This window comes from Sorex araneus, chromosome 2 (assembly GCF_027595985.1).
Source record: "Sorex araneus isolate mSorAra2 chromosome 2, mSorAra2.pri, whole genome shotgun sequence".
Lineage (NCBI taxonomy): Eukaryota > Metazoa > Chordata > Mammalia > Eulipotyphla > Soricidae > Sorex > Sorex araneus.
In genome coordinates, this window is record NC_073303.1 from 134139892 (window position 1) to 134156756 (window position 16865).

The 16865-nt window shown below is 47.5% G+C and overlaps 1 protein-coding gene across 1 annotated transcript in view; it reads left to right on the forward strand.

Annotated features, from left to right (window-relative positions):
* Positions 1 to 16865, forward strand: part of ITGB5 (integrin subunit beta 5) — a 129866-nt gene that overhangs the window by 15536 nt on the left and 97465 nt on the right. The window contains exon 3 of the mRNA XM_004606660.2: positions 10240 to 10444. Within this exon, the coding sequence (XP_004606717.2) occupies positions 10240 to 10444 (205 nt within the window). The remainder of the gene's footprint in view (positions 1 to 10239; positions 10445 to 16865) is intronic.

The following is a 16865-nucleotide window of genomic DNA, read 5'->3' on the forward strand; positions in this document are numbered from 1 at the left end:
CAGCAGACCAGGAGTTACTCCTGGCAGTTCAGGCTTCAGAGTTCAGTGCTTGTCCTAGCACACAGTCATCCGTCAACCTCATCATCTATCCCTCTCTCATTTATTTGATATGAGGATATAAGCTCCCCTGTATCAGAATATGCAGCAGGAATTTTACCTGGTGGTTATTTGTTTGCTTGTTTGTTGTTGTCAGACCTGGGAATGCTCAGGACTTATTCCTGACTTTGTGCCCAGAAATCACTCCTGGTGGTGCTCAGGGGAGTATATGGCATGCCCTGGATCCAATCCAGGTTGGCCATGAGCAAGCTTATCCACTGTACTATCTCTCAGCCCCTTTATCTTTCTTACTGCTGCACCCAGGCACCCACAATGGTACTTGAAGTCCGTGGGCCCCCACAGGTGGCTTATGTGAGGAGAGAGATGATCACTTTCTCCCAATCCGCCTCTGACCTCTGCCACCCCAGGACTGGCTGGGAATACTAAGACTGATAAAGTCTGTGATGAGGTCCTGCATGGCATGGGCCATCCCCCCTACCCCTGCCAGCCCCACCATGTGGCCATCAAGCCACACCTGACATCCGATTGGTCTTCTAGTTATGGGAGTTAATCTCTGTCACTTGATTTCTTGGGGAGCCACAGACTTAGGTTGGGCTGAGGATTTGCTTTTTGCAGGAAAAGAAACTTCAGTCCTTGGCCTTACTCGGGTTACTGGGTTCTTGTCTTGCCTCGCATAAAATAATTTTAAGAGCATCAGTGAGGTAAAAACAGGTTTCTTTTGGAGGTTTTTAAGAAGGGGAAGGAGGGGAGTAAGTGAGAGTGTATCACGCTCATGAGAGAATGTGGCCTTCTCCAGAGATGGAGAGAGGCCCTCCCATGAGAGAATGTGGCCTTCTCCAGAGATGGAGAGAGGCCCTCCGCACACCCCAGCATTAGATATGGAAGCATGAAAGTCCACACCCCAAGAGGGGAGATGCTGGCACCACATGTGCTCTGCCAGGTGGGCACAAGCAGCCCATGGGCTCGGGCAGCATATGGGTGCTCTTCCTTTGTTCAAGGTAGCTATTATAGGGTTTTCCCAACCTGCCCCCATGTGGAGCTACTACCTAGGTAAAAGTCAATTGCTAGGGTGGTTGCCAAGGGGGTTGAGTTCAGTGGTCAGTGGCATTCTTTGAAATTCCTTTCCTGGCCTTTGTTCCTGCAGGGACTTCTCTAGGAGAGATCCAGCCTTCCCTGGGTGTGTTCCTGGAGAAGTGAGGGTCTGGTCAGGACCTGGTGCCTGTGTTTACAGCCTTGGTCCTATTGGTTTTATCACTTCCCAGGAGTTCTATTGCCATGGATCCTTCACTGTTTACTTGTTTACATCAGTACCTGACCCACCATAGATGCTCACTTAATATTGGTGGGAAGACTTAAGTGCATGACCAGCAGGTGGAGGCCATAAATACTTTTTTGTTCTCATACTTCATCTCTTTCAAGACACTTAGAACCTCTATTTCTTAGTTTCCACACTTGTTCCAGTGAAATAATCTTCTCCTTGGGGTTCTAGGCAATATTTCACTCATCTTAGCATTTTCAGAATTAGTCAAGAATCCGGCAGGAATTCATATTTGATTATAGAGGACTGCCGAACACATGTCACATCATAGAACTAGTTTTAAGCTCAGTGTAAAAGGGTTTGATTTGTTCCTGCTTATTTGTTGGGTGCATCACTGGAGCATAAAATGAGATCAGGGCCAGACGGGTTTGGACTGCTAAGAGCCCCTTGCAGTGCTGAGCTCTCCCGTACGCGGCCCCCCATCCTCATCCTTGGCTCTCCTGTGAGATGCTGACTCACAAGAGCCAGGAACCTGGGCCATTGTGTGTTTGAGTTTCTTCCGTGAGTCCAGCTCACTGTGGTTGGGGTGAGAGGTGCTGAGTCTGTCACGGGGCCCCTTCCTGCTCAGAGCAGGCCTCACCTTCTTCGGAAGAGCTTTCTTCTGTGTTCCAGTGCTCCCACCTGCCGTCCTCCCTGGCAGGTCTTCCCCAGGGCTCAAGTGCTTCTCAGGGAAAGAGACATGAACCAGCCAGATGCCAATGCCCATTTCAACCACATATTCTGGGGCATTACCAAGGAATAAAGCATTTTTTTATTTATTCTTTTCTAGCTAATTTGGAGAGTGTTATGCAGGTTGGGGATTTGGGTCACACTCTCGGAAGTACTCAGGTTTCATTCCTTATTCCTGGCCCTGCACTCAGGAATCATCTAGGCTGTGCTTCAGGAACCAAATGGGGAGCAGGGGATTTAACCAAGATTGGCCTTGGGAAGGCCTCATGTTTATGGTTTTAATATACAAATTTACGCCAACACCACCTACTACTGCCCATAGGTCACTTCTCCACACTGTCCCTAGTTCAATAATCCATCTCCTGTCCCCACATCCCCCACACACACTGCTTGGTAATCTGCTTTGTAATCCAAGGCCAGGGATTTGGCAGTGTTCAGTTCTGTCTGTTCCTCTGCTTTGCCTGGTAGAAGAGGGTCAGCAGAGGTCTGTACACCTTGGCAGGGCGATTTCCTTGCACGCAGGTGACCCGAGTTGGATCCTGGCACCTCAGATTGATGTCCAGACGTGATTTCTGAGTGCAGAGCCAGGATTATCCCAGCAACTTGCAAGAACGGCGAGGTGGTGGTGGTGGGGGAGGGGCACAGAGGGATGCTGAGGCTGTCCTGATTCAGATCCCAAACTAGGTCCCCACTTGCCACCAGGGATCAGTCCCAGACATGGCCATCAGGTGCCTTCACCTGATGTGAGGTTGGCACTTGGAGGCCCTTTTCTAGCACCCTTGTGACTTCCCCCACCTGCTCTCCCCTCTGGGTCCTCCTGTTGACTCATTGTCGGGGCAGGAGCTGAGGCAGCCCCTCACCTCCCACCCTGCTCTTCCAGGCTTGCCTCCCCCATGCGGCTGCCTGGCCCACAGCCTGCTCTGCTGTCCTTGACCATCTGGTGACTGTCCTCCCACTTACCTTCAGGCTCCCCACTGCCTGACACTGCTGTCATTTCTGTGACCGCCCCCCCACCTCAATCCCTTGCAAAGGCCATGCTGCTGCAAATGAGCAGTCTTTAAAAACTGTTACCAAGGCAAGACTACAAGCCATTCTAAACTAAAACCTCCTTTTCTCATCCTTAGCACTGTTGCACTGTTGTCCCGTTACCGATTTGCTCGAGCAGGCACCAGTAACATCTCCATTGTGAGACTTGTTGTTACTGTTTTTTTGGCATATCCAATATGCCATGGGGAGATTGCCAGGCTCTGCCGTGCAGCTGGGATACTCTAGGTAGCTTGCCAGCCTCTCTGATAGGGACCGTGGAATCCAACCTGGGTCGGCAGAGTGCAAGGCAAACACCCTACCCACTGTGTCAGGATGGCCAAGTGATCTAAGGTGCCAGACTCAAGCTTCGCTTCTCATCCTTAAAATAAATAAATAAATAAATAAATAAATAACCTCTTAATCTTATTTATTTTTATTTGCTTTCTTTTTGGCCACACCCAACTATGCTCAGGGCTTACTTCTAGCTCTGGACTCAGGGATCACTCCTGGAAGTACTCAGGGAACTATATGAGATGCCAAGGGTTGAACCCAGGTCGATTGCATGGAAGGCAAGCACCGTAGTGGCTGTACTATCACTCCAGTCTGAGGATTTTCTTAATAGCATTTTTTTCCCTGCATCAATAGTGTAGTGGTCTATGGTACTTGCCTTGTACATGACCAATCAGGATTTGATCCCTTGTGTTGCCAGCGGTGTGGTAAAGTGGGGAGTGAGGAGGTGTCCTGACAGAAGAGGGCTTCTACCTCTCAGCTCTCTGCTTCACCCACTGCAGCCACCCAGGGAAATCCCTGGCTCAGGTCTGGATTGGTAAAGTCAAGACCCAGACATACAGCAGATGCTTATATCCCCCAGTCCCACATGTTAGCCGTCATGCTGAGCCTGAAGCCCACCTGTCCTGCACGGCATCAGACATGATCCCACCCCTGAGTTCTGAGGGAATGTGCACTCAGGCTGGAGCAAGCCATTGCTACTCAAGGGACCAATGTCAGCAAAGTCAGCCTCAACCTTGCATTCCAGGTCCTTCCCCTTTTCTTTCAGAAAAGAATTTCAGGAGGGAAATAGATAGTATTTATGGAACAAAATTTACTCAGAAAGATATGAGGGAGAGAAAATGAGAAATACATGGTCATAAAAAAACAAGGACTTCTCCGAAGTGGAATAAAGCAGAAAGAGAGACATTTAAGTTCAAGGGAGAACATGGGCTTGAAAGCAGGCCTGGATGACTTTCAGGAAAAAGCTTTATAAAGTTCTTCTAACTAGTTTTGCCCGGACTTCTCAGCATGCTAAAAGTTAACCTAGTTGTTGCACTTGTTGCACTGTTGATGGTCTTTTTTTGGGGGGGGGGGTCACACCCGGAGATGCACAGGGGTTACCTCCTGATTCTGCACTCAGGAATTACCCCTGGGAATGTTCAGGGGACCATGTGGGATGCTGGGAATCGAACTTGGGTTGGCTGCATGCAAGGCAAATGCCCTACCCGCTGTGCTATGGCTCCAGCCCCCTGTTGATGGTCTTTTTATAATCTCATCCCTTCAGTCCTTGATAGTCTTTTCACAATCTTTAGATTCTTCTCTAGTTTCCTTTTCGGAGGGGTCAGTCCTTCTCTGGGTGGGCCTCAACTTCTCCTCTACAAAGAGGGTAGGATTGGCATGCCAAAGGGATGTGGTCTTCAAGTCTTTGAGCTACTGCAATATCTTGGGCTACTTCTTCTTTTTTCTTTTTTAATTAATTTTTTAATTAGTGAATCATCGTGAGGGTACAGTTACAGATTTATACATTTTTGTGCTCATGTTTCCCTCATACAAAGTTCGAGAACCCATCTCTTCACCAGTGCCCATTCTCCACCACAAATAAACCCAGCATCCCTCCCACCCCCTCCAATCTCATCTCCCCCCACCCCACCCTGCCACTGTGGCAGGGTATTCCCTTTTGTTCTCTCTCTCTAATTAGGTGTTGTGGTTTGCAATAAAGGTGTTGAGTGGCCATTGTGTTCAATCTCTAGTCTATATTCAGCACACATAACCCTTCCCCTGTGTGGCCTCCAACCACATTTTACTTGGTATTCCCTTCTCTGTCTGAGTTGCCCTCTCCCCAGAATGTGAGGCCAGCTTCCAAGCCATGGAGTCAACCTGGTACTTATTTCTACTATTCTTGGGTGTTAGTCTCCTACTCTGTTATTCTATATTCCACAGATGAGTGCAATCTTTCTATGTCTGTCTCTCTCTTTCTGACTCATTTAACTTAGCATGATACTTTTCATGCTGATCCACTTATATGCAAAGTTCATGACCTCATTTTTTTCTAACAGCTGCATAGTATTTCATTGTATAGATGTACCAAAGTTTCTTCAACCAGTCATCTGTTCTAGGGCACTCGGGTTTTTTTTCCAGATTCTGGCTATTGTAAATAGTGCTGCGATGAACATATAAGTGCAGATGTCATTTCGACTATACTTTTTTGCTTCTCTGGGATATATTCCCAGCAGTGGTATTGCTGGGTCAAATGGGAGCTCAATTTCTAATTTTTTTAAGAATCATCCATATTGTTTTCCAAAAGGGCTTGGAAAACAGTCGGCATTCCCACCAGCAGTGTAGAAGGGTCCCTTTCTCCCCACATCCTCTCCAACAGTGGTTGCTTTTGTTCTTTTGGATGTGTACCAGTCTCTGTGGTGTGAGGTGGTATCTCATGGTTGTTTTGATCTGCATCTCCCTGATGATTAGTGATGTAGAACACTTTTTCATGTGCTTTTTGGCCATTTGTATCTCTTCCTTGGGAAAGTTTCTGTTCATTTCTTTGCTCTATTTTCTGATGGGTTGGATGTTTTCTTCTTGTAGAGTTCAACCAGTACTTCGGCTACTTCTTAAGCTTCAGTATTTCCCAGAAGTGGGTTGCTAGTCCCCTCCTGCTTTTCTGTCTACAACTCAGGCATCACATATGGTTCCCACAGGAGTGCTCTCTGAGCATAGAGACAGGAGTGAGCACTGAGCGCCTCCAGGTGGAGCCTAAACAACCAAAATGAAAAGCATTTTATTTCCTCCAACTTTTTGTAGGAATACAGTTTATAATATATGCAAGATAGAATATATATTATAGAGTGTGCCCATCACCTGGCTGTTACTGGGTAAATTTCTCAAACCCCAGATATTAGTCATAGAAATTGAATTTTGGGGCATTCAGAGAATCCATAGGCCCCAGTCTTACTTCCCTACTGCCAAATTCAGCAATGCCCTTGGCTGACGTGGGAGACAAATAAAGCAAGACTGCTGAACTTAGGTTCAGAAAACTGAGCTTAGATAAACTTAACTTGGGTGGGTAAAATTGGACATAAACTTTGGCACTTCTGTCCTTGAAGTGTATGTCTTATAACTTTTAGGGAGTTCTTTTCTTTTCCTTTCTCTCTCTCTCTCTCTTTCTCTTCTTTCTCTCTTTAATTCTCTCTTTCTTCCTTTCTCTCTTTCTGTCTTTCTTTTTCAAATTTATCCTTGTAAGACACTCTTCGGACTGGGGTAGGTCAGAAGCTCCGACGCATGTTGGCACGTTGTTCTCCAGCATGTTTGTGCAATGTTGGGGGGCTGAGAAAGCCCACAGAGAGCAGCTCAAACCTTAGCTCTGCATTCACTGAAGGCTGCACACAGAATTCACTGCTCACCAACTACAGAGAGCATTTAACACTGATTTTTGATTTGCTTTGGCTAAACAGCTTTTAATTAATTTTTTTCTTCTTTAAGGCACCATTATTTACAGAGTTTTCAGACTTACAGTGTTCCAATACCAATCCTTCTGCCAGTGTCCTCAGGTTCCCTCCTACCCTACAACTTTTGATATTTTTCAGTGAAGCAATATAGTTTTCTTTTGTTTTGTTCGTAGTTAACAATTTATCCAATTAAGGGCTCTTTTAAAATTAAAAGCTCCAAGAAAGCCAATTTGTTAGACAGTAAGAGACTGACAGTATTGAAGTTTCTTATCTATGCAACGTACCATCTGGACACTTTTATCTTACATGCAGGAAAGAAAACAAGGCAAGACTAAGCTTAAGAACAGCACAGATTTTCAGACACAAATTGGACACAAGAAAGTTCCTATAGACACCTTAGTATACTTTACAGTGTACTCTGATACAATCATGAGTGAAGCACTACAGTCTTAGTGAATGAAATTTGCTTAGAAAATGTGAGAGAAGAGAAAGAGTGGAGATGTGTTCAAGAGAGAAAACAGCCTTCTCCAGAGAGGAAATACACGGGAAAAGAAACAGAGACTAGCAAGCACGATGTGTGCTCAGGAAGATCTCAGCTTGAAGAGCAAATCTCAATTTGTAATTGCTACTTTTTCCCCAAATAATTTAACTTAAAAAAGCATTTTCTCCCTTGGTCCCAGGATTTGGTGAATGCTGCTATTGGGGTGGGGGGGTGGGGTGACACTCTGGGGGAGGGTCCTACCGAGAGAGGGCATCTCTGAGCTGCCACCCCATTCCCACTTCCCTGGTGATTTTGGAATACCCAGTGGTGGAAATATGGTGGCTGGTCACCAGCCGGGTGTGGTCCCTGCTCCCCCATGAATCCTTACCCCCATTTTGGGGGGGCACACACACATTATTTAGGGCTCAGTGCTCTGGGGCCACTCCTGGCAGTGCACCGGGGACCACATGTGGTGCTGGGATCACAGCATGCAAGTCAAGCGCCGTCCCCCTCGCGCTACCTCTCTGCTCTTCCAGGTAGTTGTACTACCTTTGTCTGCCCCCTCCCTTCCCTCTGTTGCTAATGTGACCCAGGAGTCAACACTCTGGGTTATGGTGCTGGCTGTACTGTGCTCACGCTCCATTTAGTTTTGGTGCCTGTGTTTGGTTGTAGTGCTCCAGCATTGTTGGAGTGCTCACAGGCATGCTCCCTGGGGGTCACACCCCAGCTGTAATCTGTAATCTGGGCGTGTTTGGTTGTGGTGCCCCCCGGGGTGTGCGCTCACACAGACTAGGTGGGGCTGAAAATCTCTCTCAGTGCTGGGAACCACTGAAAGCAAAGCTGCTAGGGCTGCCGCCGGCACATGTGGCAGCCCTGGGCTGAGCTCATAGCCTCCTGCTTCCAAGGCAGGCACTTTGCCACCGAGCCATCACCAGCCACCCCCTGTAGGATAACATTGTTTGTCCTTTCTGTCCTTTCTCCCTTACCGCAGGGAGACTAGGTTTATTGGGCTACTCCCATCACAGTGCTCCCAGGTGCTCCCATTCCTCTGCATTTATCTTTAACCTCTCCTCTGTGCTCTGCTTCTCCTATCTGTGAATCACCTATATCCCAAAATCAGACTGTGACTTGTAAGGTCAGACTCTCTGAGTTTTGTATTTGTAAGTGAAATATTGCTTTTCTCTTTCCCTTATGTCCTTTGCCTAGTTTACTTTAGAGCAATGTCCTTTTTGTTTAGACACAGGAAGACAGCTAATGCTGTGTTTTTGTAACTTGGGAGTGAATTGACTCCGAATAATATTCACTCCTGGGCATCTTCATATTTACTCAACTTAAACCTCAGTTGTCCTTAGTTTCTAATATCCCAAAAGCAGGGTCCTGACAAAGGGACTTGGATGGATCCAGGACAAGCTGTGAGCTACCCTGGCATCAAAAAGGGACGTGCCAAGTGCTATGAAACTTATAATAAGTTAAGAGCAAGGTCATGGACAAATTCTGTCATGACTCAGACAGAAGTGACTGGACAAGGACCCTGCTGGGGTTAGGAAGGACTAATCTGGTCTGAGGACTGTAGTCTGGGATATATTGTGAAATGTCCTCAGGAGAGCTATAAGCTTAATATATCTCTAATTGTGTCCATACAAAATGACTAGAAAGATTATTAAGAAGTAGAATCAAGATGACTGTTTAAATGAATATAAACTAAGAAAAGGATAAATGTACCCCTAGATGGTATTTCACTGTTTAAAGTGGATCTCCAAGCAGGAGGAGATCTTTGTCTTAGAAGAGCTGCTCTGGAAGGAAGGCCTTTACACATGTCGTGCTATCTGACCTGGGTGTTGTTGCTACCTTGGAGGCTGGGCTCTTGGCTAAGACGGCATGACTGGACGCAGGGAGATTAGCATGGGGGAAGGCAGGAGACGGGAATGAGTGCAGTGTCAGACTGGAATGGGGTGCTCCATGAGATTGGAACAGGTGCGTGAGGAGAATGGAGTAAATGGCTGGAAGAAGATTGGAATAAATGGCAACTGATCACCAACCAGTCTCACAGCCCTTTTCACTCCTTCATGCGTCTGTTGGCAGCAGTGGTTGACATCTGGAGGTGTTGTGGGACTGCATATGTGGCTGCACACTCCAGGGGCTTTGGTGCTGGGATGATCAACTGCAAGTGTCTCTCTGACTTCTCTGAGATCAGTCCTGAAGCTGGGCAGATTCTCTGGCGGCAGCAGGAGGCAGATTTGCGTGGGTGGAGCCCTGAACCTTGGCAGGTGGAGATTCTGCCCCGTCCTGCCTAGGGGCCAAGGATCTTGGCCTGGTACTCAGATGCCTGCATCTCTCTGAGACCGGTCCTGAAGCTGGGCCATTTCTCTCTCTTTCTTTTCTTTGAGGGTCATGAGGGAGAGACTCCCAGCCTAGCTCAGCCGCTACAGGGTTGTACCTGACTGTGTTTGGGGTATCATGTGGTGTGGGGGATCAAGCCGGGCTGATTGCAGGTTGCATGAATGCGTTCCAGCCCTTTGGTCACTCTCCCTGGCTCACACACATTCAATTTGGGTGGTGGTGGGAGCTGTTTGAGCCACCCCAGGCAGTAGTCAGGGCTTACTCTTAGCTCTGTCCGGGAGGTGTTAGAGGTTGGCATATTGTGAGGTAGGCTCTGAGCAAGACAAGTGCCTTCACCCCTGTTCTAGCTCCCTGACCACTGAGGCATATTTGGTTTTCAGGAATAGAGTAGCATTAAAGTAGAAGAGCAACCAAGCACTCTAACTTTGTATATAGAGCTGAGAAAAAATTCGCTATTCAGCACCGCAGTGACTCCTCCCGGAAGTTAAAAGTTAGTCTTAGGGCATCAGGACAGTGACGGGCCCTGGTTCTGCTTCAGACACTGAGATGGGCTTTGGGGGTTAGGATCTGCCCTGGGCTGTTCTGCAGGGACTTTGATCTGACAGCTTCCTACACTCTCCCTGTTCCATGCCCAGGATTTTGGCAGCCCGCGTGCAGTGCTGTCCCGGTGTGACCTGAAGGCCAATCTGGAGCGCAGTGGCTGTGCAGGCGAGGTGGAGAGCCCGGCCAGCAGCACACGGGTCCTGCGGAGCCTGCCCCTCAGCACCAAGGGCTCCAGCCCCTCGGGCTCCGACGTCATCCAGATGACCCCCCAAGAGATAGCCCTGAGCCTGCGGCCTGGTAAGTGCCCTTCCTGGCTGGACATAGTCACAGCCACCGAGGAGCCCAGTGATGCCTGTGTGAAGGGTTTTCCATATTTTCAAATTTGGGTGAAATGTTGGTAACGAAAAACTGCCAAGGTAACTATTTTCTTTTTCATTTCTACCTTGTTGCTGTAGTTTAGGTCATGTGGTTACAGTGCTGGATGTACCAAGTCACTGATCCTTCACCAACCACCAGAGTGCCCAAGACCCCCCACCTCTGTCCTGGTGCCACTTCTAGTCTGATCCTTCAATTTTACCATCTTGTTCAGTGGCATTAGGGACACTCGCAGTGTGGTGTCACACTGGTACTGTCCATTTCAGGGGTATTTCCATTACTGTAGGTGGAAACTCTGTGTCCATTTATCGTATCTCATTCTCCCACCCCCATTTTTCTTCCTCACTCTGAACATGACTCCTTGGCACCTCCTGCCAGGGCCTCCAACAGCTAGACCCTCTGCATCTGGCTTACCCCCAAGGCACACCGCAAGGCCCGGGGCGAGGGAGCTTTGTCAGAGCCTCTTCCTGAAGGCTGACTGGTTTCTGCAGTATTCAGGGACGGCAGTTTGTTTCTCCACCCACTGCTGATAGGCGCGTCTCCACTGACGGGAGGACGTGTTCCCCTTCTCTCCTAGGGTCCTTTGGCAGATCTAATAAATCAGTGGTCACAGACAGATTAACAGGAAGAAAAACAGCCTTGAGACTCACTGAGGCTGCATAGATGTGGGCTCTGCAGAGTGGCCAGAGCCAGAGCTTTATAGCCTTTGTGGAATGAGAAACAGTGACTTGGGGAAGAGCTGACACGACAAAGGTTTTAGGGCCAGGCACTTGCAGCAGGAATGTAAGCCGTGTGTGTCCCCACTCTCTGGCTCTGACTGCCCTGTACTGCTGTGCCCCTCGCTGAACCAGGCTGCTGATCTCCCGCAAGCAGAGTGCTCACTGCCGCTTCCCGAGGCAACATTGATTCAAAATAATCACTATGCCTGAGTGCCATATTGGGGGATGCTGCTGGCACTTCCTCACTGACCATTTTGGCTCTTGTGAATAAAGTTGCTGGTTTTTATGAGAGGACACTGGTAGGCTTCCTCCCAAGTTCTTGTGAGTTTCTCTGGCAAAGCGTTGCTTCCAAGGAAAAGTATCTTCCTGTCAGCAAATTCCGTTTTGGTCTTTGGCATTCTGAAAGGACAATTTTTTTTTGGTTTGTTTGTGTTTTGAGCCACACCCAGTGATGCTCAGGGATTAATCTTGACTCTGCACTCAAAATTACTCCTGGCTGTGCTCAGGGCACCATATGGGATGCTGGGGATTAAACCCAGGTCAGTCGTATGCAAGGCCAGGGCCCTACTCACATACTATCTTTCAAGCCCCCCTCCCCCTCAGGGATTAACTATGTACTATCTTTCAAGCCCCCCTCCCCCTCAGGGATTAACTATAGATTATTTTGTCTTGTGACCCTAGAGCCTCTGAGAGCTGGAGAACTCAGAAAGCTGGGGCCAGACAGCTAACTGGAGGTTAAGGTGCTTCCTTTGCATGCTGCAGTTCCCTGTTTGGTCTCCAGAACAGAGTATGGTTCTTGAGCACTCCTCAGAGCTACTTGAGAAAGAGGACCAGCCCCCAAGTACAGCCAGGTGAGACCCAAGGCTCCTCCCAAATAAAGAATGTTAGAATGTTTGCAGAATTTGCACACAGATAAATTCTTGACACACCCATAGGTAGCCAGTGTCATCTCCTGTACCAGTTCCAGGCTTTCCAGTTTCATGTGGAGTCACAGTCCTACACCTGTAAGGGGGTGGAGCACATTCCACTCTGAATCACCTCCTGTCTGCTAATAATCTATATCTGAACCCCGTCCACCTTCCAGCATGGCTGAGCATGTGGCTTAATTGGAAAAGCCTCTTCTCTCTTTGGGAGGAGGCAGCTTTTCCCCCAAATTCCTCTGACTTTTACCCTTTTGCTCTGTCCCCTTATCTAGAATGCTGTTGGAAATGGCTACCTCTTGGCTTATTTAGATTTCAGGGCAGTGTAGAGCAGCAGGATGCTCTAGTTAGCAATTCTGAGCTCTAACCCTGCTCTGTCCTAGTCAGCACCAAGGATCCGTATCACTAGGCACCTCACAGTCAGGTTGAAAGATAGAAATGAGACTGTTGGTATACATGTACCATGTCACATGGTTAAAATGACTATTTTCACGGAGTAATGGCCCAACATGAAGGTTCTGGAGCCAGCCAGATCTTGGCTTAAATAGGCTGCTCAGTGCAGAAATAGACCCAGCAAACCCCGGCAGGCACACACTCACACAGGTTGCTAGAAAGAGCTGAGTCATCATTTATTTAGGAAAGTTCTCTTTGCTGTTACATTGTGTTGGAAGAAGATGCAGACAGGGTGCAGTGGTCCTGCTGGGTAGAGAAGCACAACCTTGCCGAAGTTACTATTTTTATAAGCGAGCTCATACCTGTGACAAGGGAGCCTTTTGTTTGGTGAAGTGCCAAGTGGAGAGGGAAGGCAGGAGCCTGTCAGGCCATGGGGGAGGAGGAGGGAACTGGGAGTGCCGGGCCTTGATGCGGCAGATGTTTGGGGACCTCTGAGTCTGTGTAGGTGGGTTCCAAGTCAGAGACTCAGCAATATGGGGGCTACCAGGCTACGACCAATATACAGACCCTGAGTGGGGTGGACCCTCAAAGGAGATCCAACAAATGGACAAGATGGATCTTCCTTTGATGGAAATACAAACATTGAGGAGATTCTTACAAGCTGTCCACTTGGACGTATGATTATTTTTACTTTTCTTCTTGGATCCTCCTTCTTTATTCACATGGGAATGCACTTTTCAGCTATTTGCCCTGCTTTTGTAACTGCTATACAGCTGGTACTCAGTGATCTTGAAAGACAAGAACCAAAGTTTATCCCTCCTTGACTTTATGGTTTTGTAATCATTATCAAGGGAAGTTTGTGGCTTAAATTTTTTAATTCCTGTGGCTGGTGGCTGGAAAGATAGCATAACTGTTTGGGTTCTTGTCTTGCATGTGGCTGACTGAGGTTTGATGCTAATGCCATAAATGGACCCCAGACTTATAGTGCTTTCAAGGATGGTTTCATGCATACGTTGCTTCAGCACCGTATTCTCCACCGGGTGGCCCTTTCCCTCCCAAAGTGTCTCAGAGACCCTGCCCCACTCAGGCGAGCTCAGGTTAGAGCAACTTTCTGGGCCCTCAGCATTTCTGGGCCCTTCAGTTGAGAAGGCTCTTTGTTTTGTTTTTCTTTTTGAGAAATTGAGACATAACACACCACTTACCATAAATTCACCAATCTGCCATAAAACTTGCCATTTTAGTGTTGGAAGGATGACTCAAAAGGGCTGGAACTCTGGATGTGGGTGCCCTGGGTTCAAAATCTGGCACCACAGGAAGTGACCCCTGCACATTGCCAGCAGTGGCACCCAAATGAACAAAAACCCTTTTAAAGTGCATTGTTTGGTGGCTTGTATATATTTTCAAGGTTGAGCAGCCCTCACCATAAATTCCGGAACAGTTTATCACCTCTCAAAGAAACCCTGTAACCATTCAGTCTCTCCTCCTCCACCACATCCCCCTCTCTCATCTGTTTCTGAGTCTGTGGTTTTGCTTCTTCTGGATGTTTCATACGAATCATCTTTACTAAAGTAGTAGAAAAAGAACTAATCTTTTATGTCTGACTAGACCAGTAGAGTAGTTCCAAGATTCATCCATGTTGGAGCACTTATCAGGACTTCATTCCTTTTTCTGGCCAAATACTAGTCTGTTGTTTATGCATAGATATACCGCATTTCAGTTGATGAATGTTTGGGCTCTTTCCACTTTGGGCCAATTATGACTGATTCACTGTGGACATTCATGTTTCAGTTTTTGTGTGGACATATGTTTTCAATAACCATGAATATAGAGCTAGGAATGGAATTGCTGGGTCCTGTGGTAATCCTATGTTTAACGTTTTGAGGAACTGCCAAACTTTACACAGGATTTTATACAAACACAGGATCATGTTTTCCATTTGGTTTCCAGTCCTGGAAACTGTATATCAGGATAACAATCTTCAAATTTTTTAACAAAGGCCATAACATCTTTAAGAAAGAACATAAACTTTAGAGAGAATCACTGAATGTAAAAAGGTTTGAGATATTTTTTAAATATTGAGGCAGTTAAAAGGTTTTGTTTTATTTGTTTTAGTCCTTTGGCCTCTGTCCCCACCCCATATCATCCTTAATTAGATGTCAGTAAAATTTTTTAAACAAATTATTATTGTCAGGGAGGAGGGAAGCTTCACACCCAGCAGTGCTGAGGGGCTGGCAGCTCCTGCTGGAGGTCAGGAAACCACCCATGGTGGGTCGGCTTGAGTACAAGGTGTCTTGTCTTCTGTATTATCTTCTGATTCTGACATTTTCATTGGAAATAATCTTATTTTACTTTTTAGGCTTTTGGCGTTTTTTGTGGGGAGAAGGATGCTGAGGCCCACCCTAGGCAGTTCTTCAGGGTGCCCCTTCAGAGGATGCTCAGAACACCACATGCAGTGTCAGGACAGAGTGGGGTCAGCCGTGTGCATGGCTTAATCTTAACCCCTGTGCTCCTCTCCCCACCCCCAGCCTTTTCATTATTACACCATGGTGGTTTATGAACATGCTCATAATACAGTTGTTTCAGCATTCAGTGTGCCAATACCAATCCCACCACCAATGTCCCTGGTTTCCCACCCACCACCCAAACCTGCTGTCTTAGCAGTACAAGCAAATTTACTTCATATTGCTTATCTCAACAGAAAATCGAATGGAATTCCCAAGAAATAGATCGATAGAAGTCAATTTGTGATAGTAGTTATCTCGCAGTGGTGTTATAAAGTTATTGTCTGAGGATGTATTGTGCTAGTTGGTGCCTGGTGGTCTCCACAGCTTTCCCCTGAGACTTGCTGTGCTCCTGCTGGGCTGTCAGCATCATGAGATCTGGAGGTGTCTCATAGCTGCATTCGTGGCCCTGCATTACAGGCACTGAGGCGCTGAGCAGTTATGTAGCTTGGCAGCTCGATGAGGTTCAGTTGTGGAGCTGTGTGTCTGGTACAGGTGTGAGCTGCTGGGCCTTCTGGTAGAAAGGGGACTCTGCCTCCCTCTGTTCCAAGAGGGTCTGGCTCTTTTGAATAAATTTAGAAAATTGTTCTAAAATATTTAGAAGTTGCCAAAATACACTTTTTGTGACCCAGAGATAGCACTCTACATAATTTTTGTTTGGTTGGTTTTGGAGCCACATTCAACCTTGCTCAGGGCTCACTCCTGGCTCTATATTCAGGGATCACTCCTGGCAGTCCTCAGGGTGCTGGGGATCAACCGACATGGCAGGTGTGTTACCCCAAGTATCAGAGTATCATCAACACCAGGAACTGAAACCTGAGACAACACTATAAACTACCAGCCACTGGTCGCTTTTGATAGGGTGGCCTGCCAGCCCCTGTCAATGAAGCTTTTCTTCCCCTGCTCCCTCCTTCTACCTTAGAGGAGCCTAATTACCTCAGGGGCCCTGGGCCTGCCCCCCTACGGACAGTGTGCACCCCTTACCCTTATGAAGACAAAGGTGGACCAGGTGACTGGTGAAATGAGGCTTGCTGTGGATTGTGGCTTTGTGTCTGTCCCCTGTCAGGCATTGAAACCCTCACCCCAGTACTTGTAGCATTGTGAGGAGAAGCCTTTGAGAGGTGATTCAATTAGGACCCCTCCATGATTTGGGTCAGAGCTGTAGTGATTATGGAGCAGACAGCATCCCTACAGGAGCCCCACCCACCTTGACCCCCACCCACAGGAAGACACAGCAAGAGGTCAGCAGTGTGTGACTGGAACACACACCCTCACCAGCGCCCCACCAGGCTGGCACCCCAGCTTCCCTTCCAGACTTCCCAACTGTGAGAAACACATTCCTGTGGTTTCTCAGGCTCCCAGGCCAGGTACTTGTTACAACAGCGCAGAGTGAGGCAGGTTGTTATCAAGGAATGTGAGGATGCCTGCCCTAGAGTAGGGGTCCATTCTGGGGGTGGGAGCACCATGCCTCCTGAGGCTCCTTTCTTGACTCCATCTGGCAAGAGGCAGAACTCTGAGTGATGAGGAAGGGTCTGGTGTGGCCTGTCGATTTTCTCCTGGACAGGGAGTCAATTCCTTGGCTTTTGGTCTGGATCTAATTCCAAGCGATTAGTAATATTACCTCCCGGTCTTTGAACTAAAGTGCTGGAGGTTAGGATCTTATGAGTCCTGTTGTAAAATCGCTGGCTTTTCTGTTTCCCCTTTCTTCTTTCTTTCTTGCCTGGCAGGGTAACTCTGGCAAAGCAAAAAAATGCTTTCATTTATTTAGTGTCTTTGTTGAAGTCCTATTTCATCTTCTGAACAAAGTCAT